Source organism: Amphiprion ocellaris, chromosome 1 (assembly GCF_022539595.1).
Source record: "Amphiprion ocellaris isolate individual 3 ecotype Okinawa chromosome 1, ASM2253959v1, whole genome shotgun sequence".
Classification (NCBI taxonomy): Eukaryota; Metazoa; Chordata; class Actinopteri; family Pomacentridae; genus Amphiprion; species Amphiprion ocellaris.
In genome coordinates, this window is record NC_072766.1 from 10,174,192 (window position 1) to 10,200,098 (window position 25,907).

Sequence of the window (25,907 nt, forward strand, 5' to 3'; positions counted from 1 at the left end):
TGAAATAATATTAGATTTAAGAGATGTTATATTTTATATTGCTTCAGATATTTCGGTCATGCTCTCTCGCCCACATTTATGCTGTGTGGTAGAAAAAACGTTATTATGACTTGTACTAACAAATGCGAGGGAATGTGTGAATTAAACGTTATATTAAACATGGAAGTCCTCTATATCTTATAAATCGACTCCTATTAGAACAAGTCTGGCATTAGATTTGCAGCACAGATCAGGCCAATGAGCCATATTGTACAAATCAGCAAATTAGCACAGGCCATGAAGTGTGTTAATGTCTGGGAAGAAATAAGGACACAAACTATCCACACAGGCGACACTTTTATTATCACCAGCCACCCTAATGGCTATGAGTCAATTATCAGCAAGGAGTTCACTCAGAGTTTTCTCAGCACACTCTCAGACCTTCCTGGTAAATGAAGGGATAGACCATATACCTTGGAGTGATGCATTTGGTCATAGTACACTAATAATACATTAACAGTATTGATTTCTTTTTCAATCAATGATGTTCATTTGCAAACTACACTCAAGTCTGTAGGCTTTGTAGACATTGCAGCATGAATGAACAGTGATATAAGATGTTTTATTATTTGATCTTATTTAAAATGGAGGAATATTAATAAAATGGAAGAGAGAGAGAGAGAGGAGGGGAGGGAGAGATGGGGGAGATAGAGGGAGAGTGCGAGAGCCCTCTGAGAGCTCGAATGTCATCAAGCCATCAAGATACAACGCAGTAATTAACTGTTGACACTCGTGAGGGAGGCAGCACAAATTAATCTTGACACATTTGCAGACGGCCGATATCTTACAGTGAACACTTTGTAATTATATTTAAAAATGAAAATTAAATGACACTTAAAACTAGGTTGTCATGCTCAATGAAGTGAGCATGTAGAAAAGAAGGAGTGCGGGGATGAGAAACGCTGTGGTGTGGCTGCTCGTCACTCAGGGGCAGCAGGGACCTCTGTCACCCCAACGCCGCCTGCACCAGCAATCTCCATCATAACCACGGTCGTCTGTCCTCTAAATCATTTATTCTCTTTTACCACATGTTTTGACGGTGAAGTTCAATGCAGTTCATTTCTTGTACATTTGGAGATTTTAATGGTTGGTTTTTGTAACATTTTGGAGTGATTTAGACACAAGAATACATTTTGCAAAAAGAAAGAATTGCTGATATTGGGCTTTACTAATTTGCTACTTTCTTTTCTATAAAGCTGTTCTTTTTCTAGCTAGCAGCAAGTTATTAAAGCACATATTCTACTACACTGTAACTGGTCTCAATGCCTCTGGCATTTTGTCTGTAGTTAAAAGTTCTTCCTCTTCTTTATGTCAGTTTATCCAAGGATTATTTAATTTCCTGTCTTTACTTCTGTTCTCAAACAGATTGCAAGACAACAACAGCAGCTTCTGCAGCAGCAGCACAAAATCAACCTCCTCCAGCAGCAGATCCAGGTCAGTGAATGCATTTCTGTTGTCCCTGCAACACTCAGCAGCTAAGACTTGCTTCTTTCTCCACACCGACGTCTACAACTTTTCTGTTTCTTCACTATAATTAGTGCGGCATTGCTGTCACCATGAGCCAAATGTCTGAATTTAATGGCACAGATCAATCAAATTAAACATTAAAAGAAATACTAGTATCTTCAGTTGGCCTCTCTAATATTTTTTTCCTCTTTTCATATGTCTTATCTCTTTATCTTTAATTTTTGTGTCATGCTACCATTCATCACTCTCGTCAAATGTTAATTGGCTGTTGGTAATGGGGCTGTAAAATATGGAGGCAAATAATTAGCATATCTTAATGAACAAAAAAAGGGGTAAAGTAACAACAGCTAATGAGTGATGCTGATGGAGAGGAGCCTGGAGGTGGGCGACATGAAAGAGGCTGGTAAATGCCTCCGAAACGAGCCGATCCCAGAAGGCCAATGTGGCGAGCTTTCACATAACACAAGAGCTGCAGAAACTTACATTGTCATCATGTTGTGTGTGTTTTTTTTTCTTATCAATACTTATTCTATGCTTAAGCATTCACTTGTTGCTATAGTATTTTATTCTATGCACCTCATGTCAATGTGTGTATGTTTGTATGTCCCTAATGTGATACAGTACAGAAAGCAGAGGTGCAATGAAAGACCACCCAGGCAACATGTAGCTGGATACAGTCAGATTGTACACGGTAATCCAGAGCTGGCCACTGGCAGCGGTCAAGGTTGCGAGCCTGGCTGCATTTATGAAGCTAATGTTATCCTGCTGGGTGCTTTTGGTGTCAGGCACATCCTTCTCCATTCACCTCCTCCTCCTTTGCTTGTTCTAACTGACGAATCTCCCTCTCCTCACCTTTCACTGCACCCTCACTTTCACATTCACCCGCAACAAATTGTTCCTACAGCAAAAAACGGCAACCTGTCTTGCTTTTCTATCAGAATTTTCATTTTATTATTATTATTTTGCTAAAAAGCTGATTCTTCTTCTAAGCGTCACATGGGGCATTACACTGCTACACAGCATATCTGCCTCAGTAGATCTCAGGATATACTGGGGCAAAGCAAACTTCTGTGTTCAAAAAGCAGTTAGCACAACAACCAAAATGCCCCTTTTAAGAGCTGTTTGCAGGAGAAAGGCCGCTCTGTCAGGACACTCGAGCCTGGACGTTACACTTCAGCAGTGGACAGTCTATTGGAGAAATTATTCCATATTACACTCCACTAAAGACGAGCCCAGAGCATGACACTCTGTGCAGAAAACACTCTAAAATGAAGTACCTTATACACTGCTGAGGGGCTAGTATTACTCATATCATAGAGAGCCCTTTACTTATGCTCATTGAGCATAAGGGCACAGCCCTAAAGAATCTCACTTTTAGAGGCCCTTGCTTTCATCAAAAAGTTATAGGCAAATGATACCTGAAAATTCCCCTTGATGCATAGTTTTGAGAGAGGGTGGGGGTTTAAGTGTGTATGGGAACGTACTTCTAAATATCCATTTCAAACACTTGAACAGAGATACAAGTAAAGTTCTTTCTTGCAGAGCCCAGTTAGCCAGCTTTTCCCTTGACAAATGTGCTACAGATCTTCCCTGATAAAAAAGAAAGCGCCACATCCACAATTAAATAAAAGAATCGCATGTTCAGGCCATCTGTTCCTGTGCCCATCAGTCTCCCCCGGCTGCACCGAGTGTACACCACAAGAACTGCTGTCAGTACTTCACTACGTTTCATTGTGTGCAATATTGTTTATCTGACAGCAAGTTATATAAAGCAAATGAGATCTCTCTCCTTAACTTAGTTCCTCCTAATATCCCATGTGGTGATGGCTACTCCTCCCAAGTCGGAGTATCAACTAGAGAAGATAAAACCAAGTCAGGGGCAAGTTAGTGAGGCATTTTTTGCCACACTTTTCATTACTGCTGCCTCTTAAAAATGGCCTGGCCATTTTAATATATAACAGCTTTGACTTAATTAGTTCTGTAAACAAGCTTCCAGCATGTATGTCACAGACTTTTAGCAAAGTGGTAAGCAGTGCTGAGGGATTGAGTTACTTTGCTGTTAGCATGGAGAGCACTAAAGTTTATTGGAGACCCTACTGCCATCAAAGTCCTTCTGTTTTGGCTTTAGGGAGAAAACTCAGAGAAAGAGCCTCTTGCTCAGGTCTCGTATTGATGATGTGACTGATCACATAGGCCTAGTGGACATTGTAAACAGTCCAAACAATAAAACCATGGGGACTGCAACCGGAGACTGTTGTTGCCTTGTTATATGTGAGCTTTCAAAGGCTTTTTGCATGTGAATTGAAGGTAATCTGTCAGAAGTGTGTAGTTACAGAGGTTTAGTTAGTGAGGTTTGGACCAAAGCAGCATGTAGTTCAATCAAGTTTCCCTTCTGAATAGCCATCTCCCTTTTTATCCTTTCTCATCATTCCTACAAGAGAAGCAGAGAGATTTAGGCTTTGTCCCTCGGGATTACAATGTCACTTGTTTTAAGATAGCAGATGTTTTGATGGAAGTGTTAGGAGCTTATCAAAAGTTAAAGCTCCAGGCTTTGTGCGTTTTTCCCCTCAGCTTCTTTGTATTCCTTTAGTCCATCCTCATCGTTAAAATCATCTTGGCACTAATTCAATTCCAGGATTAGATTAAGTCTTGAGTTGATTTAGTTGAAACACCATTCAGGATTCTGTGAGACACATGTGACAATTAAACATATATATTAGCAGAGAACCGGTTTCTCCCTTGTTACTTATCTCTCTGAGTATGTGTAGGCACTGTCTGGTTACGAAAAAAGAAATAATAAGCACGCTGTTCTGTTTTTCTCATTTGTTTCAGCTCACCATCACTCAGTCACAGTGAGCATTATCTGAGTCTGTTTTTCAGGGCTTTCTGTTTCACAATCACACACACTTTCTCCTCCTGCTTCTGATGGAGTATTTGCTGCAAATGAGCAGCTAAACAGCATCACATTGATCATCGGACTGTTGACACTGCTTTCTGGCATGTTCTTTCATATGTATTTTCCAGTACCAGTACATGAGAGTTAAATTTAAGTCTCTTTTCTGGATTTAAAAATAAAATGATGATGTGGCGCTCTGTGAAACTCAAGTGACAGTACTGTCCATAGTCGTGCCATAAGCATCCATCCCCTAACCTCATGTGGTAATAGCCGTAGTACATGTATTCCTCAAGGATGTATCTGTTGAGATACAAACCGTGGTATGGCTCTGCCACGCAGGCACGCAAATACACATATAAATGCAAAGAGGTGATCGTGTACGGTACACAGGCACACAGGGACCCACGCACTGATACACACATCAAGAGAATAAATGCTGGCTGAAAGGTCAGGGTGAACTTTATCTTCACAAACAGGCTGGAGAAAGCACAGCTCCCCAGATGAAACAGAGGGACACTTTTAATCCAGAACATTTAATTTAAATTTTTTATCCATCAAAAGCATCACAATATCATGACATTGTCACTGACTTTGGCATTGATGTACCAACCAACCCTGAGTACATCCAGGGTTGGAGAGATAACCATTTCTATAGAGGCCGTTGTCAACAATAGTTTTTTTTTTTTCACACTTGTTTTTCAAGCCTGTTCCAGAACTGTACATCAAGCAGGTCTGCTTCTATTTATCTTCCTTTGACCTGTTATTCTCTCCCCACACCATGGTCTGGCTTCAAACTCCAACCTCACTATATGTACACAGGCATTATCTGTGCCTGTACCTTTAACCTTGTGTCCACAAGGATACACAAACACAGCATGTGTGTATCTCTTCCATTTGAAAAGGAAAACCAGAGATTAAAAGAGAGGGCCAGCATATTATTGTCCACTACACACTTTAAAGTCTTAGAAGTTTTCTCATGTGTCTTTGATGGTGTAAAGAAACAGTGGGAGACCTGCAAATGCCCAATGCCACACATCTGAAATTTAAACATAAAGTGCAATTACACCAGCATTTCCTTGACAATGAATTTATCAGGTAGATTTTAGGACATTATCATATTTTCTAAAAGACACACAGCACGACAGATATGCAGACAAACGTGGTTTGACTTAACAAAGCTCTACATTAGGTGCATATAGTTCATTCTGTAAAATGGGTTTTATCGTATGTTATTAAGCTTTTAAACTAAACTGAGAAAACCAAGATATATGCTTTTTTTTTCCTTCACATACATTTCGTTTTACTATAAATGCACTAATCTTACATGCTGATGTTGGCTTTCAGCTAATACATTTCTACAAGAGGTAAAAATCTTGACAGCAATGCCTTTCAGCCAGTTAGAAATGGAAGAAACCTGAAAATTCACAGGGGGAGTTCTGTAAATGTGTCTTCTGTGTTCAGTAGCTGTAGGGTCTGCCCTGTTAAACACTTAGACTTTTGTGTTACACAGTCTTTCTTTTTCTAATCATTTTTGTAACCACTTTTGCTTCAGCCTCCACCAAAAAACCTTACTTAACAGATTTTGATGATAAAAAAGTCTAGTAATAAGTCCAGACAAACAACACCATTACCTATGCAGCTTCATACACTTAGAAGCACTTTTGGCAGATATTCCAACTTTTAAACTCTCTGGAAACATCTGTATTAGCCAAGCAAATCTGGATTTGCTTTTGTTATTTCATGTGCACTGTGCAGATGTGGCATGACAGATGTCTTATGTCTAGCTTGACCAACAGCTATCATCAAGTCATTTTTCAAATCTTCAGTAAAATCCTGCTCCGTCTTTAGCTGCGCCACTCAGAAACTTTTACATTCTTGTTGTGATGCCATTCCAGTGTGATTCGGATGTAGCTTAAGGTGGCTGGGGTCGCAGTCATGGTCCTGTTGCAACATAAATCATCGAGCCAGTGTAAGCTCTTTGGCACTGTTATGCAGTTTCCCCACAAATAATTGGCCTGCACTCAGTATTCCCATCCTCACGAGTCCCGCACAGCTTTCTACAACAGATGAAGCATTAAACCTTTGTATAACGCTGCACAAATAGTTATCTATCCAGGTCTCCCAGCACAAACACAAATACTATCAAATTAGTGTTTGGTGCATATGATAAATTGCCTGCTGGCTGGTAATCACTTTTTCTTTTCTTTTTTTGAACTATCATAAAAGGGAATACATGCATGTTATCCAATCCACTGCATTCATTTAATTCTCTGATTCTGTTTGGTTGCCAATTTAGGGAAGCAAAAGCCCAAAAATACAACATTATGGTAAATATTTTAAATCAATCAGATGAGTTTAAATGAACACAGGGCCGTATGGTAATTGCATAAAGATAATAGCACTAATTTGTGTATTCTCAGTTGCTTTTGTTGTCTCCCCGGCACAAATGATTTTCTCAGTGTGAGACTCTTATTAATGCACTGGCAAGAAAAAAAAAAGAACACAAAAATAGACATTGTTAAAGAGAATGTGTAAGTCCCCCAATTAGCACAGCTAGACTGGAACTGTTAGCATGATAATAAGAGAATAATAGAGCAGGGAAATGATAATGTGTGTGTGTTTAAGTGTGTGCTGCAGCGTGCGCACTCGTGCCTGTGTAAATTCTGTGCTGCCAGTTCTTTCCCTTGTGTTGAAGAGCTCAGTGTTAGCCTGCTAGTAGGATTATGTGGGGGCATTAACAGCCTAGTCGGACAGGCTTGGCTCTCACCCAGGGAGGCTCAGTCCAGCATGTTCATCCTCCATTTAAGGAGACTGTTAGCTGATGAAGATGTGCACATGCAAGACTGAAGATAAAAGAAAGCGGTGACCCAACTCATTAGCCCCTGTGATTTAATATATTGACACTTGGATACAAATAATTCCATTTAGTGGACTCTATCGGTGGGGTGGGAGGGATCAATTTAATTAGTTATGAAATGTGACTCCTTGTCAGGGAGCAGAAGAAATGCTGACGCTAAACAAAGTCATGTGCAATCTAAACAATAAAGCCATCACGGCCCTGTTAAAACTTAATGATGCACAAAAAGGTGTTATAGGCACAATGTCAGCGATAGCAGTGATGGTTTGTAAATGAAGCTAAGTGGGTGGACAGTTGATAACTAATGCTATTTGTGTGGTAAACCAAATCGTTGCTTTAGAACTATAAACAGTAGATGCTGCCTGGAATGGTCTGAGGTCTGTGGGTTTTGTCCTATTAGGATGTGAGGCAGTTTTCTTTTTTTTCTGGATAAAATGTGGTGTCTCTTTACTGAACACAAGTGTGAAGTTGCAGCAGCACACAGGCAGGGCTACTCAACAGTACTTTGGAAGAAAATATGTGATGTGCAGACGAGAAATAAAAAGATTAAACACAACACCTGAGTATCTTTCACATGAAACATAAGCTTGCTTGCTTGCATTTGGCAATGGGGTAGGAATGTAGACAAACATAGGTTAATTATTGCTGTAAATTACACAATAAAACCATGCATTTGTGTAATTGGGCTTTGTATTCAGACACCTTAGCAGTTTAAGCAGCGATAATTAATACAAGTCTCCATCTGAGAGGTGCCACATGAATAGCTGTAATGTGTGAAATCACACCTGAGGGTCTACTTAAAATTAGTCACCTGAGGGGTTTCTACAGCAGCCCTGGGACAGGTTAATTTATGACACACAAACTCAAGCTCATACATCAGTTCTCACACGTGATGGCATAATTGACACAACACAGAAGATTATCTGGCAAAGAGGAATGTATATTTGTCTTTTAAATTATTTACGGTGCTAAATAATCCTGATATATGAACATCTATTCTTTCCATACATGTATGATGAATGGAGTGCTTTTAGGTTACGTCTCAATATCACAATACAGCACCTGTTTGGAGGCGCACAAGCCTTCCCTGGATGAAGGAAAAGCAGCTACACTTAACACCCATTGTATCCCAAGCCTTCGAAAGGAAAAATATCAGTTGAGGGAGAACACATCCTCCAGTGTGATGCTGACTTAGCTCCCTCTCCCCTGCTGCATGGGCTGTGTTTTCTCTGCTAATGTTGAGCAAACTGTTTTGTCTTTGCATCGGCTTTGCGTGGCCGTCGTCCTCAGCAGTGGGCACACTCACAGGGAGAAGGAGCTGCATTAATAGACTCTACTGTGTACAGGCAGCCGGCAGCGAGAAAGGGGCGCGTGTTTTCTTAGGGCTGGGGTGGCAAAGCAAAGCATTCAGCCCATGGCTAATGCAAAAAAGGAGCTTTTTGTTTTTGGGGCGGAGGAGAGTCCAAGCATTCCCCAACAGAACACAATGAATGAGCTATTTTGTCCTGCACAGTTTTTTTTTGTAAAACCAGTGACACATTTTGTTTGCTTGTTTTTTCAAAGAACTACATTCTCCAAATACTGTTTTTTCTTTTTTTTTAAATATTCCCTTAAATTTAATTTAATTCTCAAATATAATTCAATCAAGCAGTATTTTTCAAGCATGCTGCTGTATCCCCTCTCTTGTTTGATCTTTTATAAAAAAGCTGTGGTTTTTCTTGCCCGTCATTATGGTGACATTTGAGCATTCTTGAAAGTCTCAGTGCACTTGTGCGTCTAATAAAGTTGCCCCTCCTGACAGGGAGGGTCTCTGCTGAACAACAGAATGGCCTCTGTTGTGTTCTGTGGCCCCAGCAGCTGGGAGGTAACAGTGAAGACAGAGGCTCAGTCTCTGAGAGGGGAACAGGACAGTGGGGGAAACCCAGCCGTGGTGTGGAACATCCCATCACACAAATTACGGGTGGTCTTCTGTTTCACACTCAGACAAAACAATTTTTCTCATTAAATCTATATCAGGAAAAGAGCCTTTTGGATGCATTTTACAAGCTCCATAGTGAACTATAACACAGGCAATTTAAAACCAAAAGAGAACAAATTATTTTACAATTACTTTATGAATTCCAAACAGTCACCAGTGGCCATACAAGTGTTTATGTCGCTCTGCTTGCTCCAAAGTGTTCAAGATGTGATATTTCAAACCTTAGAGTCACATTACTTCATAAGCCTCACATACATAAACCCCTCTATTTCCCACCACCCTGTTCACAACACATGGATGTAGCCGACAATCTGACTAACCCGTGTCCAATGTTCTTTAAAAACTCACTTGCCCCACTGCAATGAGGGTCTGAGGCAATTCACTTATTCCTATTTCCATACAGTGAGGATGTATGTACAGGATAATGATGCCGACCCCAAACACAATGGGTTTTTTTATACACTTGTTCTCTTCTTTCTCGTCATTACACATGCTGTTTGAGGGAGTTCCCAAGGATTTGGCCAGTTTACTATGAGTCTTAATTTTATAGCCAGATCTTGAAAAACTTAATTCATTCCTACTTTCACGTATGCCACCTAAAAACGCTAATATTCTTTGAAATTCAAGGCAGAATTTTCTGTGAAAAATATTCAGTATTTTAAGGGTGTAATGCAGGATTGTGCTGCTGTGTGCATATAATTGGTGCTATACAGTGAGTCAGCATGTAATGCATTTCATTTTTTTAAATATGTGTTCAAGTTATAGCATGAAAACTCCCTTTAGTCACAATAACATACACTAAGTAAAAAAGTGTCAAGAAAAAAATGCACAACTGAAGTCTTCACCTTGACATTTCTGTTCTCTTTAAAACATTTTTTTAAAATGTTCGTGCCTGCTTTAAATCATCTTGCACTGACTTATTGTTTATAAATGTCTTTTGTCTTACTTTACCTATTCTATCTATTTGCGTCATACTTGAGGTCAGACTTTTATTATTCTTTCTTCAATGTTTAAAACTGAAACTATATTAAATCCAAGCCGTGTGCAGAAACCCTGTAAATACCAGCGAGTGTATTTAAGCAAACAGTAGGCTGCAGTTTTATCCTGGATTCCAAGGAAGTCAAGAGGAGCCATGAGGTGGAGGAGGGCTGGAGTGGAGGGATTTGGGGTGGGGTGTGTTAGGCGGGTCAGAGGGTTGGACTACCCTGCTTTCAAGCTCCCGTCGACTTAATATAGACATATTGGAATGGCTGTTTTCCAAGAAGGCTTGTTGTACTGTGTAAGGAATTAGTGGAACCAGAACTTACCATTGGTTATTCCCTCTGGATAGCCTGACCTCACTCAAGTGTCTGGATTTGCTGCATTTTATCCGGAACAGCACATATGAGTGATGTCTGCCGTTGCATTCAAATCTAAGTAAACAGTGCCTACTATCTGAGCTGGTGCTGTACCACAAAAAAAAATCACAGAAAATATTAGGATGCTTGTATACCATTGATCTGTCTTTTGACTTGTCAAAGGGTGTGAAACTAGGATTTTAGATGCAGGAAGGAAGTGAGGAGAAAAGGTTGGAGACTTGATCAGAACAAGGGCCCTTTGTTGGTGACCCGAAGTTCCCCATTATATTTCCAGAGCAGACAAGCAAGAATAATGTGCTTCAGTCGAGTGGGTGGTAATATGAGGAACTTCATTCAAAGGCAGGAGTCTGGAGCATCAAAGTCTGCTTCAAATCTATTGATCAATTTGTCTGATTACCATTAGTTACAGACAAATCCAAACACCACCACATCTCTGTTGGATCAATGTGCATGTCTGCCATGTGATGCTCAGTGTGCAGCAGTGAGTTACTAGTAAGTAAAGGGCTAATATGTGCTCTAAGAGCAGTTGATTGTTTCCTGGAGGAAAAATTGTTAAGCAACACAGAGCATCCTGCACAAGCGCTTCCTCTGAATGATTTTCCTCCTGGTTAAGCTGCAGTATGGTGCACACCCAGCGGGCTGCGTACACAGTGGCCGGTGTTAAACATATCCTGCTGTCTAGTGTCAGTTTTACTGTGTGTGCTGCTGTTAGGATGTAGCCAGACTTGCCAACTAGCTCAAGATCACTTTCACTTTAAATGGATCACAAAAGGTGATTTCTACTCGCAGGCATTTGGTGCGCAGCTCAGTAGGGAGCAGCGAGGAACAAAGTGTGAACTATCAGTTCTTACAGCAACAGCTGGAGTCTATCCTCCTTGGGTAAAATTACAGAAACCCTCCTACAGAAAATGTGAAAAAGAAGATTAGCGAGGAGTGCGGATCTGACAGCTACTAAAGTGTGGAAGTAATTTTATTAAAATTAGATGTCAGTGAAATGTGAATCCTCCTCTAAATGATTAGTGGTGATTGTGATTTTTTTTCCTAATGGGAAAGGCATCTATTATAATCTAAATAATTTTACAGAATTAGAAATCATCACTGTGAACTTCTCTGAATTTTTTTGGCTACTTGCAGTGGTTTTGCTGTCAGTATTTTCACAAAAATACTTGAAGTGGTTTTACTTTTTAAGTCTCCTCCTGGCAAATGAATGCAGATTATATCCAACTTAAGGATCTATGTGAGAGGTGTGTTAAAAGGTGTCAAGTAGCAATTCATCGGAATGGAAGACCCAGGATCTCACAGGCCCTTTCAAGCTAATAACCATGAACCATGATGACAACAAGATAGATGCTGGCCTTTTTTGCCACTTTTGTATTTTAATCTTGTTAGTACTGACTGATTCTGGCAGTAAAAACACAAAACAGACACACTTTCCTTCACATAGCGCCTTGTGGTCTATAGTGAGTAGAAAACTTGAGTGTGGATCAGTGCATGGAAGTGTGAAAGGGTTCAGAGCGAAAGACAGCAGGGGGTCTCGAGCCCTCCTGGGTGCTTTGTAGAGGCTATAACAGACAGTGAGGAGCATGGGTGTTGACAGGGTCCCAAGTGAGTGCTGTAATGCGCTGTACATCTCCATTTGCAGAGTGTTTTGGAGCTGCTTGCATGAGTGTTGTAGGTAGATGCTCCCTAGTCTATAAAAACAACACCACTCTTTCTTTTTTATTGGCTCAAATATTTTATAGCATTTTCTGAATTTAATGCAGCTCTGTAGAAATATATTTAAATGTGAAATATGCTTTTTAATCGCAGCTTGTTAAAAATAAAATGCATCTTTCATTTAAAATATATGAAGTGCTATCTGTATTTCACCATAAGTAATAATGTTATGCGTTATAATAAAAAGCAAATCTAGCATTAGTAAAAGTATATCACGCATGCATTAATGCAGCATTAAAATGAAACTGGGTGTGTATACTTGTGTGTGTGTGTGTGTGCGCGTGTGTGCATACTGCATGTGTTGTAAGCGCTGGGAGAAATAAAGAGAGCTCTTTCAAGTATACCCTGTCTTTTACACCTTGTGTATTTACACATCAGACATCTGAGCCGTCTGGCTCGCCCTCTGCAGTCTGACTGCAGGTCGGGCTGCTGTTGTATACCATTGTGCAGTCAGTTGATCTACTGTAACAGATTTCTTGTTTAACTTTGCTTAATTTAATGCAGGATTTATTTGCTCAAATGAAAGATCTGTTAAAGTTCCTAAATTACAAAACTACAGTAGAACAAAGGTGTAACTGAGCTACATATCGCAAAAAATAAAGTTTTCTCTTCTATAATGTGGTATGTGTATGGTTTCCTATTCGCATAGGAGCTGCAAGTTGATTCTATTTATCAAAAACCAGCATCTCCTTGAGAGGGAAACAGATTGCGTGCTGGCCTGCTACAGACTTCATCAGGTCATCTGAATTGATGATACATGTTGCAAGACAGCCGAGTTCCCCCGGAAACCTCTGTTGGAGCGCATGCTGGCAGAGACGGGGGCCTCAGCCAAGTCTGTCTGACTGATCACTACAGATGCTCCTCTTCAAGTATTCCGAGTCAGATCCTTAGTGCTTGGTCTTGAGGGACAAACAATAGCACCTGTTCCTCATAAGATAGCCCATTCATGTATCTTTAATGAAGCCTGGGGGCAGATGGTGTGAAATGACATTATCCAGTACTTAGCAGTGCTAAGACAAAGGAAGAGCAGTGCCAGCACAACAATGCTGCTTTATTTACGATGAGAAGGGAGGACGTTGCCCGAGCGCCCCACTCACATCTGCTCCACTTCATTCTCCGACTCCTCAAGATCATCTTGGCAATAGAAATATCCCGGGCACTCAGCCCATACATAGATGAACTTGAGGGTAACTCTTAAAGGGGGGGGGTTGGGTTAGTAGCACCAGAGTGAGCGTGGAAGCCACACATCCATACACACTTTCATTCTGTCTGTTTTTTTTCATATACATTTTAATTTTTTTTCTATTACCTTGTCAGTTTTAAAAATAAGAAAGAAAAGCTGTCATGAAAATGTTATCATCTGCTCAGCCACTGTGCCAGCTGTTAATTGACAGCTCAACTAACCTCCACTATTTGTTGCCACCTTGAAGCTCCTCAAAATTTGATTTGCCTTTCTCTGACATTAGCTGCTGTAAATTAAACTTTAATGTGTGGAGCTTATTACTGCAAATCACAGCCATTCAAATTCAATGCATTTATTTCCCCTTCAATGCACATTTCTGCTGTCTTGCCTCAATGAATGTTGTCTATACTGTTTCACATTTTAAAATAATAATTGTAATAAAAGCTGATATCCCAGAAGAAATTAAATCATTTGGAGCTTATCATTTAGTGTTGCTGGAGAAAAATACATCCATGTATCGGATGTCTTGTGCTGATGTTTCTTTGTATCTAGTGTGGAAAATCTTTACATCTCTTGTACAATTCAGTTTTATTAATCAATGTAGTCATATTTGTCCTTTTCAAATAATTAAATGCAAATATAGTATGGAAATGTCTAAACTGTATTTAATACTTAAATATTTAAACACCTTTTCCCTCAACCAAAGCAACTGTTTTCCTGGTTGTATTAGTCGTAGCAGTGTTAGTAGTGGTAATTTTAACATTAGACCATACTCTTGTGAAGATGTTTTATTTTAGGAAAGTGCTCGGAGCTGTTAATCCGGTAAACTCAAAGTATTTACACAAAAAATATACTGTAACTTTGAATTTACTGCTGATGCGTGTTAGCTAATTCCTGAAAAAATATGGACTGCCATGCAACACACTTGCAACACACTTAAAGGGATAGGGACTTAAGGGAGTCCTTTTCTGCCCTGTGACTGCCGTACATTCAGCAACAGACTCCATCTGTTTTAACAGTCCAAATATACAGACAGAGAAAAGCTGTGTTCCCCTGTGTCCCCCCGCCTGTCACTGGCCCTACCTCATGTTGTGACATTAATTATTGTGTTTTTCCATATGTTCCATACATGCAAGGCCAAGCTCCATCTTTCATCCCTTCAGCCTGGAAACTTGGAACACAAATCCCTATAAAGCAATGTTTTATTTAAGGACATTTGTCGCAGTCTCCTTGGCCATTTATTTTTCTTCAGCAACAGCATATTTTACAGAATTACTTTTGGAAGAATTACATAGTTTTCTATTCTTCCATAATGCACTTTCTGCACTTGCACTTCTGTAAAAGCTCAGTAGACATAAAATGGTTCTATTTATTTAGTTTTCAGTCTAGCTTTGCACCTCTGGACAGATCAATAAAGTTGTTTTAAGTAGGTTTGGCGTGCTGGTGCTGAGAGAAACTGGGTGCAACTACACCTGGAAAAGGTCTACAGGGGGAGCAGCATAGGCTGAAAAAGTGGAGATCATAGCAGACCTCAGCCAGAACACGGGACAGGTTGATTTCATGCCCCAATGCAGCGGCAGTAATTGCACCCAGACCCGTTTTATTGCGAGTTGATTTTAAGGAGGGATGAATGGAGAAACATTCTGTAAAGTGTTTATTTTGGGGGATGACCTTTATTAACCCATTTTCCAGGCAGGTTCCCCTGAGGTGATCTGGCTCAGCGCTAGATTAACCCTCGCAGGCCCATGGTAGCCAGGCTGCTCCCTATCATAGAGTTTCAGGAAGCAGGGAATGACAGTAAAATTGGACTTGCAACATGTGTGCAAACCCCCACACGCCGCTTTTGAGACATGAGGTACTCACCCACCCTTGACACACAAATGTAGGGAGTTTGTGTTGATATTCCCAGTAGGCAAGTCAGCAACAGGCAGAATGGTGAAGGTTAATATGTGAGTGGAACACAGAGAGAGAATGACATTAAAATGAAATACAGGGAACAGCGAGCACTTTTCAACTGCCTGTTCTTTTTCCTCTGCTGAAAACAGTTGTCGTAAATTGCTGGATTGTCTTTAGGCTTTTATCAGCTAAATAAATGATCATCTGAGATTATGTGAGTAATTGATGTTTCCTTGAGCTGTGTGTGTGTGTGTGTGTGTTCATGCATATACATGCTGATCAGGTCTGTCCTGCACCTGTGTAGTACATTCAGCAACCATCTTGCTGACAAGTTGTATCTACAGCAGACAGCCAAGGTGATGGTGATTGCTTCTTTCAACTTCTCCACAGAAGCTGTACGAACCTACTGCGCCTCTCTGCTTTCTGTCCTGTATGTCACTTCCTCCAACTGATGCGGGAACAATGTGTGTATGCTGAGCCCTTTGATGTACCAAGGTGAAATTGTGGTTTGGATTAAGAGCAGGCATAGCACGGCCAGGTATTGTGTGAGCACACGAGGGCCGTCATTGCCGCAGAGCCTCCTGTCAGCACGCGTTAGGAAGAGCTGTGATCTGGCCTCCCCCTGAGTGGGCTCTGTGTTTCTGTGTACCATGCCTATGCTTAGGCCTCTCTCTGATCTCTGCTCCCTATCTGTTCAGCAGGTCCAGGGTCACATGCCTCCGCTCATGATCCCCATTTTTCCACACGACCAACGCACTCTAGCAGCAGCAGCTGCCGCCCAGCAAGGCTTTCTCTTCCCTCCGGGAATGTCTTATAAGCCAGGTATGCTCGAAAATTGTAGCTTTTTTTTTTTGTCATTGTTTCCTCCCTTTCCCTTAGCTTGCTATGCCTTTCAATCTTCAATTTTCCACCTTTATTTGCAAGTATACTTTTTTGAATAAAAGTTGTAGTTAAAAAAAAGTGTTTAATTTACACTGAAAGCTGTTGGCATGCTCTGCTCTGTCTGAACTTGGATTTGAGACCAAGGCCATGGAATGTTCTAGTCCATGTGGAACAATAGATATGGGCAGAGAGGCACAGGAATGTAAACATGTTGTCAACATGAAAGTGTCTTTCAAGGCTGTGCAGGCCATACTCGTTTTTCAAGTATCCACTGTTAGAGATCCAATAAAAGAGAAGATGAACCCTGCTATTGTTCGGTGCAGTCAAAAAGCAACTCCCCAATTACAGTTTCCCACAATTATGTCTTGTGATAGTGAAATTAAGCAATTAAAAGGTGGATAGTTTGAGGATGATGTAAGAACCATAACTGTTTTCGTTGCCTGTAACAACATGCCTTGTTCTCTCCTTTTGTCTTTTGGACCGAGTACAAAAGAAGCTCCGCCACCTTAAAAAAAAGTTGTTTTTTAAAATTGTTTCAACACGTTGACTGATGCCCTGCCAAACCTCTTACACTCCCATATCCTGGTAAAAATTAAAGATGTGCCACCACTAACTACTGTACACTTAACAAATACAACAAAAAGATCCATGCGTCTTAGCCTAAGCTTTCCACATTACAAGGCCAACTTGGTGCCAAGCTCAAACAATTTTTATGTGTCTATTAGGTAGTCAATCAAATTAAACTCAATTTATCCACAAAAAAAGTTTTCCTTTTTCACTCCCACACACGCAAACAGAATGAGAAAGTGTTTTGTCGATGAAAACCTCACTGTCTAAAAGAAAAAAAAGATTTGTGAGTCAGCTTGAAAAAGGAAAGTCCTTAAAACAGTACCAGAATGAGGAAGAGGACTGAAATCTGAAAAAGAAACACTGGGCTGTCAGCAGGTTCGCAACAGAACATTAAAAGGTGTGGTAGTGCAGTTAATGAATTAACTATAAAACCACAGGATGAAAAAGAAAGTCAGCTATTTTGGAACTATGGAGCCATGACAGCTTAAATAAAATGCCTGAGGGGGAGTATTTTACCACTGTGCTTTTCGCAATAGGTTTGACACGGAAAATGTTTTAGTTCAAATAACAGGAGCTATTATGGAATCATGGTCAGGGGTCACCATTTGTATGGTTCCTGCATTATTCATGAGTTCATGAAGAAATGGCAAAAGGGGGTTTGAAAATTACTCTTGTAGTCAGGAGAGGTATTTTCAATGCCTTTATTATTTCTCCCCGTCCAACACAACATACACAATATACCCAGAGAGGACAATGTTATCATCACCACCTGCAGGGTATACAGGAAGCCGTCGTGTCCTTTCTCCATGAAGTGAGTCGCCAAGCATTCACTTCCAAGACTAAGGCACACTAATCTGATGTTATCATTTTGAGACAGCTCCCAGGGACCACTGCTTATGACCCCAACCCTGTGGTGCTCACATGGCAACAGAGTCATTCTGGCACCATGGTGGTAACTCATCACCCCATCCACTGGCTGTGCTCAATGGCCTGGTGTTGCATGGTAGACAAGCACAGTCATAGAAATACCAAGTCATCTTTTAAACAAATAGATTCAAGTTAGGCATCCCAGTCTATTTGCACTGTTTACACAGACATGGCGGCATTCAGTCTGAGGTGCCTCTAATGGACCTGCAGAATGACCCCATAGTCTTTAGGTTCCTCTGCCAGTCTTCCTCATAGACGTCCTGCTGACAGATGATCGTTTCCTCATGCTATTTTATTTTATTACTACATTTAATCTGTTTTCTGATATTGTGACATTTGTTATTTAAGTCACCAAGTTGGACAACATGGTTAGGTTTAGCTATCGAAAGCATAAAACTAAACACGTGTATTTATTTTAATATGAACCTGTTTTACTGTGAAGACTTTGGATACTTGAATGACTTTTTAAAAGTCTATGAAAAGTGATGATCGAGTTTGATGGTTGCAGTCATAAACTTCATTCATCATCATTTGATCTGCCCTAAGAAAGGTCTTAGCTACATCTGTCAACCCTTAGCAGATCTATGACTTATATTTCATAGCACCACATGAGCAGGGGAAATATAGCCTGTTGTGACCATGGCGTCACCTGCACCACTCCCCCTCCCCCTTCTGCATTTTAGAATTCAGGCTCTGGGCATGGAACCAGCCAGTTAAAAACAAGGAAAAAAAGTTTAAATGTAATTTCTTTTCATTAGTGAGTGACACTAACCTGGCACAGTGCCTATTCTCCTGGAGTCTGGTGCCTCCAAGTAGACTGCCTGCACCCAAGACCTAGACCTCAGAGCCTGAGACCCCCCCAAGCGGTTGCGGTGTAGCACATGACCCTCGCCAGGTTTCACATGACATCCAAAGACACCCAGTCATTTATTATCCCCGAATCCCACGTCACAGACAGCACAGAGCAAACGAGACAGGGAGAAAGCGATACCAAAAAAGAGGAGGTGTAGAAATAACCACAGTGTACCTCCATACATCCAACCTAGCACTATTTGAAACCACTTCTGCTGTGTGATTTTATTTGCTACTAAATGGGGATTGAATTTCCATGGCCTGTATCACATTGTGCTGTGCTGTACAAGATTGCAAAGTGAGGCGAGCAGACGAGGGCAAAGTGAAAGAGAAGGTATATACATTTACCTTGTCTGTGGCTTAATGGCTCCATATGTTTGTGAGGAGAAGTGACAGGCAGAAGTGGGGTCTGAGCGAGGGCCAACTACCCCTCCCTGCACCCACTGTGCACCCCCACCTCCCCTCCTCCAGACACATGCCTCCTACCAACCTCCCCTCTATGAATGCCGTGCTACCCTGTCTCGCTGGGGATATTCTGTCCATCTCAACACACTAGGTTGAGTGTGTAAAAGCTTCTGCACCTCCATGGACATCACTCATACTGCAGCCATTTTTATATCTGCGTCTGACAAACGTGCTGATGGCGGGCCAGCAGTAGTGAATAGTAATGAATAGTGTTGCTATTTGAAGACCAATTCCTCCTTGTTTGATCACAGTGATATGTGAGATAAGAATGTGTGGGGTGTTTTTTTTACCCTTGTTATTGTGACTGCACACTTGTTCTAACCAGTTTGCATACAAGTGCTTTCAGTGCGCTGCCAAAGCTATCACTGAGAAACAAACAATGTTGTGTTGAACAATAGCCAGACAAGTCTACAGCTGTATGAACTGCCTGAGAGAACATGCTGGTCCTTTTACATAATCACTAACTGAATACCAGGGGAGATATTTAACATCTAATCAGAACACAAACACACATACACATGCACACACAAAACAAACCTTAGAAGAACTTTTAACTTGTTTGACTATGTATTAGTCACTGTTGTCATGGTGTTTTCCAGGGTGAGTAGAGCACAGGTGGAATAAGGAGGTGAATGGTGTGAAATGTTCCTTAGTAATCCTGTTCCAGTCAAACCACCTTAGCCTTTTGTTAATGCAGATGTTTGGGACTGAAGCCAAGAGTTCGTTGAAATGTGCCACATTGCTGTGGCAAAAGTAGTGCAGGGCCCAGAATCTGTGTTGGCACTTGCCTGGTTGCTGTGGGCCGGCTCATTGTCTGAACCTGTATGCATTGTTGTCTCTCTCTCCCCCTCCTTCTCTGACAGGTGATAACTACCCGGTGCAGTTCATTCCATCCACAATGGCAGCTGCAGCAGCGTCAGGACTCAGCCCCCTCCAGCTTCAGGTATGTACAGTACTATGACAAAGAATGCTAGGGACGCTCGCCAAGCTCGGGGCAGAAAGGATGGCTAAGCAGCTGTACGCTAAGTAATGAGCTGCACACTAAATAATCCTGGAGGCCCCCAGCTCACACACGCTTATCACCTTACATATGTAATTTATCCCATTTTGTAGAGGATTTATCCCCACTAACTCTGCCAGACAGAGGAGTTGGGAAGATAATAGTTATTAGAGAGAATGAGAATCACTTTGGTTGCCTTAATCGCCTGCCAGTGAATTTATCAGAAGACAATTGACTGTGTAAGAATGTCTTTCTTATTGCTTTTATCTAGCAGAGTCCCAGGACTATTTATTTTATCCCTGTAAGGAAAACAATTTAGAAGAAAAACTAGGATAATTTGAATATGCGCGTAATGAAAAATAGCTCAGCACTTTGTGTGTAAAACAAAGTGAAGCTGAGTGGGGGTTTTGAGTCACAAAAAATATTGAGATAGGTTCCAAGCCCTACAGGCACCTTCAGGACTTTTCTCACACAGCATTTAAAAGAGCTGAACCCAGGCCAGAGCTTAACCTGAGGCCATAATGTTTAATGTGAATAATTATCTGCATTCTACTCTTCAAATTGTTCCTATTGGAAACATTACTCTTACCATGGATTCTTTCAGCCCATGCATGAGCCTTGTTTTCAAATTGGTGATAATGGGTGGCAGTGCTGCTTGTTGCTTCTTTAATTATCACTTTCCTTTGCAGTTTTGAGTAATTGTAGATCTTGCATCTGCTTGAAGCCAGAAATCAGCACTGTTCTTGGGAGACAAAAGGAGCAAACAAATTATCTCTGCTAACATACAGTTAAATGGCAATTGCTGCTTTGTCAACAACAGCAGAAAGCTGTTCTATAGCTGCAACATGTGAAGCTCAACAGCACAAAGTTTTGACAGGATTAAAAAAGAGAGAGCTCAAGACTGAGGGGGGAACTCTGCACATTGATATATGTGGCATTTGTCCTTCGGAGGCTACCACTGTCAGTGTTAACGAGCCTTGGCAAGTCCTAACAATGCATGCAGCTGGCTCTGAAGAGCTGTGCATCATTATGCAGCCAAAAGAAGAGCTATCAGAAGCATGTAAGGTTTTAAATGAGTCTGCTCATGTTTGAAGACGTGTAAGAGTAAAAGACGGAGTCTGCGTTTGTGAGCATGTTTCTGGAGCTTAGTTTGTGTGTCATAGTGAAGTTCATTGGGAAGGAGTGTCAGTTCAGACAGGCATACTCGGGCTATTTATAGGGGTGTATGAGGTCAGATGAGACAGTCATATATCTGAAGGTTGGGGTGAGAAGGGGAGACGGGTCGAGAGTCATTAATTCTGATTATGTATCTAACCCTGGGAATGGGCAAAAACAGTGCCTCCAAGACCATGACTTGGCTGACCTTTACAGAACACAGTAAACAAAAAGAGGTGCATTTTCCATTAATTGAAGTCTGTCAGCCTGTCACATATTCCGCCTGCTGGCTGCTATTTACTCTGCATAGAAATTCCCCTTAAAACAGTAAGGCAAGTCAAACATGCCCTTTTCTACATGGCTGGGATCAACAAACTATGTGACTGCCACCACTTCCTCTACAAAGCACTGGGAGCCTGGTATGATTAAAAACATCATATCAGCCCAGACATGGAATGAACTTAGAGTTGTTTGATCTCTTTTGAGAGCAATAATAGCACCAGCATCCTCCTCCTTCTTCAAAATTAAAGTACTGAAAAGTGTACCTAAATACACACAAGTACAAAAGAAACAGAGAAAAATGTTCCCCTGACAAAGAACAACAAAATAGAATAAGAACACACATTAAGTCCACTCTTACGATGCAATTAAATTGAATATTGTGGAATAAAAGCAGATTAAAAAATAAAATAAAATGAGGAGATTTAAAGCCATTCTGCATATATTATTTGTTTCTTAAGTTTATAATTTATGCATCATCAAGCACAATCCTCCATTAACCCTTTGAACTATTCTGAAATGCTCTAGTTTTCACCTTCAAATCCACTGTTTATCTTCTTTATAAACACACACACTCACAGATACAAAATCCCACACATATGGCTGAATAGGCGGCCCTCCTCAATTAAAATATCTCTTGCTGTCAGCTGCATGGCAAGGTATAATTTTCACCAATTTACTCAGTTTAGATTGTGCAATATATGAACCTTAAAAATTATCCTATTGGTAGAATTAATTCCCACAATGCTGCTGAGGTAATGTGATCAGCCATCCAGCCAGAGAGGCTAGCCGCTCCGTCAGTCTTAATGTTGGCCACGCAGCCTCTTCACAATCTCCTCTGTCATAACAGTCTGGGATCCTCCCCCATTTCCCCACCCGTTCTCTCTAAGAGAAGAAAACCCAACAAGGTAACAAAGGCTTAGAGCTGATGGATGTAAATGAATCTTGCAGGATGCGTTTGAGTGTTGGGAGACTGTAATTTGCTTGTCAATACAGGGTGGTAGCATCACTCTGGTGGCTGGCAGTCTGCAAGTGGCTGTCACCAGGCATCGCTGTACCACAGGGCAATTTCACTCAATGTTTTCCTGACAAGATTGGCTCTGGTCTGCAACTCACAGGAGAGGAGGCGGGTAAACTATCCCAGCGCGACATGCCCCTCTTCATTAGTGCCCACACAGAGCTGGGATGAGCCGAGGACCAGCAGGAAACAATGGCTCCGTCCCTGCCTGTCCTTCACTGATTACAACTGACACATCTCACCTAACAGAAGAAATTGTGCTCAGATTGTGCCCCAATCTGTCCCCACACCTACTATATTCAATTGAGCGGAGAGACAAGAAGGGCATTTCCCTAATTCCACAAAAGAATTTTCAATTTGGGATAGCATTTAATTTGCTCTTTGTACACTATTCCTCACTCCAGTTTCCAAGTGAAAAACTATTTACTTAAGGAGAATATACACTTAATATACATCACTCGTCTTTTTTTTTTTTTTTTTTTTTTTTTACAGAACCAGTGAACAGTAGGACAACCTACAAGAAACTCTTGTTTTTTTTTATCATTGGAAACAGACTTTGGGGTTCAAGTCATTTTAAAGAAAGAATTATTGGCTAAAACAGAACAGCTGGGTTCTCAGTATGTAGAATCACTGTTGGACTAAATAAATATAAAACCACCGCTTTCACTCAGTCAAAGCTCCATTTTCTATCTCCTGCTGTCTCTGTGTCTTACTTTTCCAATTTCCAATCCACATCTTAAACCATCTCTAAGTGTCTTAGTTTGTGTATCTCTCTCTCAATTATTCCCCCCGCATGCGTTTGTCTTGCCTTTTTCCCCCTCTCTGAATTGTCCAGGCCCATGACATCCTCATGCTTTACCGTACTGAAAGTCAAGCTGCTTGAGATAAGACTCAACGCCGCAATTACATTTCGCCACATTTGCTATGGCATCTCTCTAGGCCCGTGATAAACCTGGGCCCAGTCTCAGCTCATGCTCCCACTGTAAAGATGAAAAGCAGCCCATATGCTTAGCAACAACCAGATCTCAAGCAGACAGGCACATCTGAAGGAGTACTCACTGGCTTAGACGACTGGAGTGATAAGAAAGAGTGTTACACAGTCAGGGACAAACAGGAAGAAAGTGGGAGAGCAGCAAACCGCACATTATCTTTTGTTTGGATGTAAATGCCTGTGTAGTACAGATGTGAAGAAACAGCTTCTATCATTAACAAGTGAAGCACTTTTGACTTTGAAAGAGAGGGAGAGAGAAGGAGGGGGAAAAAGAGAGAACAGACATACTGTAGAGAGCAGCTGTTTCTGTGTTTATGAGCAAAGGAGCTTGGTCTTTGAAGGTAACCCAGAGCAGTGCAGCAATGCTAGAGAGTGTGGAAGGCTGGCTAATAGGACGGCTAGGTGAGCAGCTGGATAGAGGCAGTGGTGAACAGAGGGACAGATGGACAGATAGAGTGGATAATGCAGTGAGCAGCAGTGAATGAGAGGGCTGGCTCTGGGGCCCCTGGGCCTGGACTACCCACACCCACACTTACACAAGACAGACTGCGATTGTGGGTATATATGCCAAAGAGAAACTGAGAGAGAAGGATGTAAATGTGTATAATGTAGTTGTATGATAGAGGAAACAGAAATAGGCAAGACGGGGGGAGGAGGGGTTCGAGCAGAGCAGGTTGGGTGCCAGCAGATGAGACAGATGTTGAGCCATACTGGAAAGCATCGGCACAGTGCACCAGGACGCCTTCCTCCACTCTTTGACATCTGGGCCTAGCCTGGGTCAGCCTGCATGGTCGCCCTGGGCAATGAGCCTGTACAAGCCTTGTGGCAAACGGGGCTGGCGCTGTGCTGCGTTTTAAATGGTGTGGTGCACTGAAGCACAGTTAATGCCCTCATATCCAGTCCAGTGCTCAGTGCCCAGGCCAGGCAGAGGTGAATGAGACATTGACATACAAACAGACACACCCGCACACAAAGAGATGAGTCTGTTTGAAAGATTGTGGCCATTAGATAAAGCCTACCTCATATAAAGTAAAATGTTGGTTTCGCAAATTGTTTAGGCTTAAAGCAAGTTTTTGTTTCTTCATGTTTGTATTTTTGCAGGCTATAAATGTGCAACACACCATTGTCGCCGGCAGCAAGAAATCTGACAAATGTCTGCCCCTATGTTTTCCAGCACATACTGCCATGCTGAATCTTAAAAAAAAAAGAAGATCTACATTCTTTTTTTCAATAGATTTTCTGTTTAAACTGCAAGACTCTCCATATTATTCCCCATAATTGATTACTGTATTGTATATTTAGCAAGAGGGTCAGCTTTGTTATTTAACTAAACAAACATAGGACGCCCGTCTTGATTGCGTATCATACTTCTGAGATGTCTAACATCATCAGCAGAGTGTGTAATCTCAGTTTAATGTCGCAGGCAGAAAAGTGAACCTCCTCATTTAACCTCTGCTGCCTCCAGAGGGCTTGTTTTTAATTACCAGAGGCTAACAGGCTGACCTTGGGCGTGTTGCACTCACTTTGAATCTATGCTTGCTGAGATCTACTCTGCTCTACTGGGAAACAAGGAATGATGAGGTCAGAAGACAGACCTTAGGTTTAGTGGTTATTTGTCTCCTCATTTATGTATGTTGTTTGGTGGTATTGTATTACAAGGATGTTATATGTCCATGCACACCTTTAATAATGGCAAATGGTATGTACTTGTCCATGCATTCAAACTACGAGAAAATATATACTACACAAGCACATATGTCTCTTTGACCGGTTTCAAACACCCTCATGACAACTCCATTAGCTGCTCATCATCTTACAAGTTGTAGTCTATTGTGCTTCACTAGTGCTTTTCATGAACAAAGGTATAATATATGTCCTGAAAGCTGAAAGTCCTGCTCAAATGAAGTAAAATAACAAGTGTTAAGAGAGCAGAGGGGAAAAAATGGATAAGAAAATGAAAACACCAGAGTCTCTACTAAGGCTTTCACCTTCTCCTCCAGCACTCCAGAGTTGGAGTATTGACTTTCAGCTTGACCCTCATTACCATGAACCTTTTACTGCCCCCACCTGGCAAGTAGATATGAAGAAGGTGGTGTTATATGTGAGAGAGTCAACTGAGGGAAACAGGCAGATGTCTTCTGCTTAGGGAGATCAGCCTTGGCAGGATGCATCATCTCAATGACAGCGTAGTCTTCATTATACTGACAGCTTTCTGTTACATGAGGCTGTAAGTAGGCGCCTGGCTGTCAAACAATTCTGTAATACAATGTATATTTACACTGTTTTTAACCTTCCAAAATAAGCTATATTACTACAGCAAAAACCTCCAGACTCCACACACACATTTAACACTGAGATTTTCCCTATCTGTGCTTAAA

General features: G+C 41.2%; 1 protein-coding gene across 13 annotated transcripts in view; it reads left to right on the forward strand.

Annotated features, from left to right (window-relative positions):
• Nucleotides 1-25,907, forward strand: part of sox6 (SRY-box transcription factor 6) — a 135,564-nt gene that overhangs the window by 80,485 nt on the left and 29,172 nt on the right. For 11 of the 13 annotated variants that reach the window (XM_035944453.2, XM_055010230.1, XM_035944451.2 and 8 more), the window contains 3 exons: nucleotides 1,405-1,473; nucleotides 16,089-16,212; nucleotides 19,950-20,029. In XM_035944453.2, coding sequence (XP_035800346.1) covers nucleotides 1,405-1,473; nucleotides 16,089-16,212; nucleotides 19,950-20,029 — 273 coding nt within the window. The remainder of the gene's footprint in view (nucleotides 1-1,404; nucleotides 1,474-16,088; nucleotides 16,213-19,949; nucleotides 20,030-25,907) is intronic. The other 2 variants (XM_023262272.3, XM_023262274.3) reach the window with 1 other exon arrangement.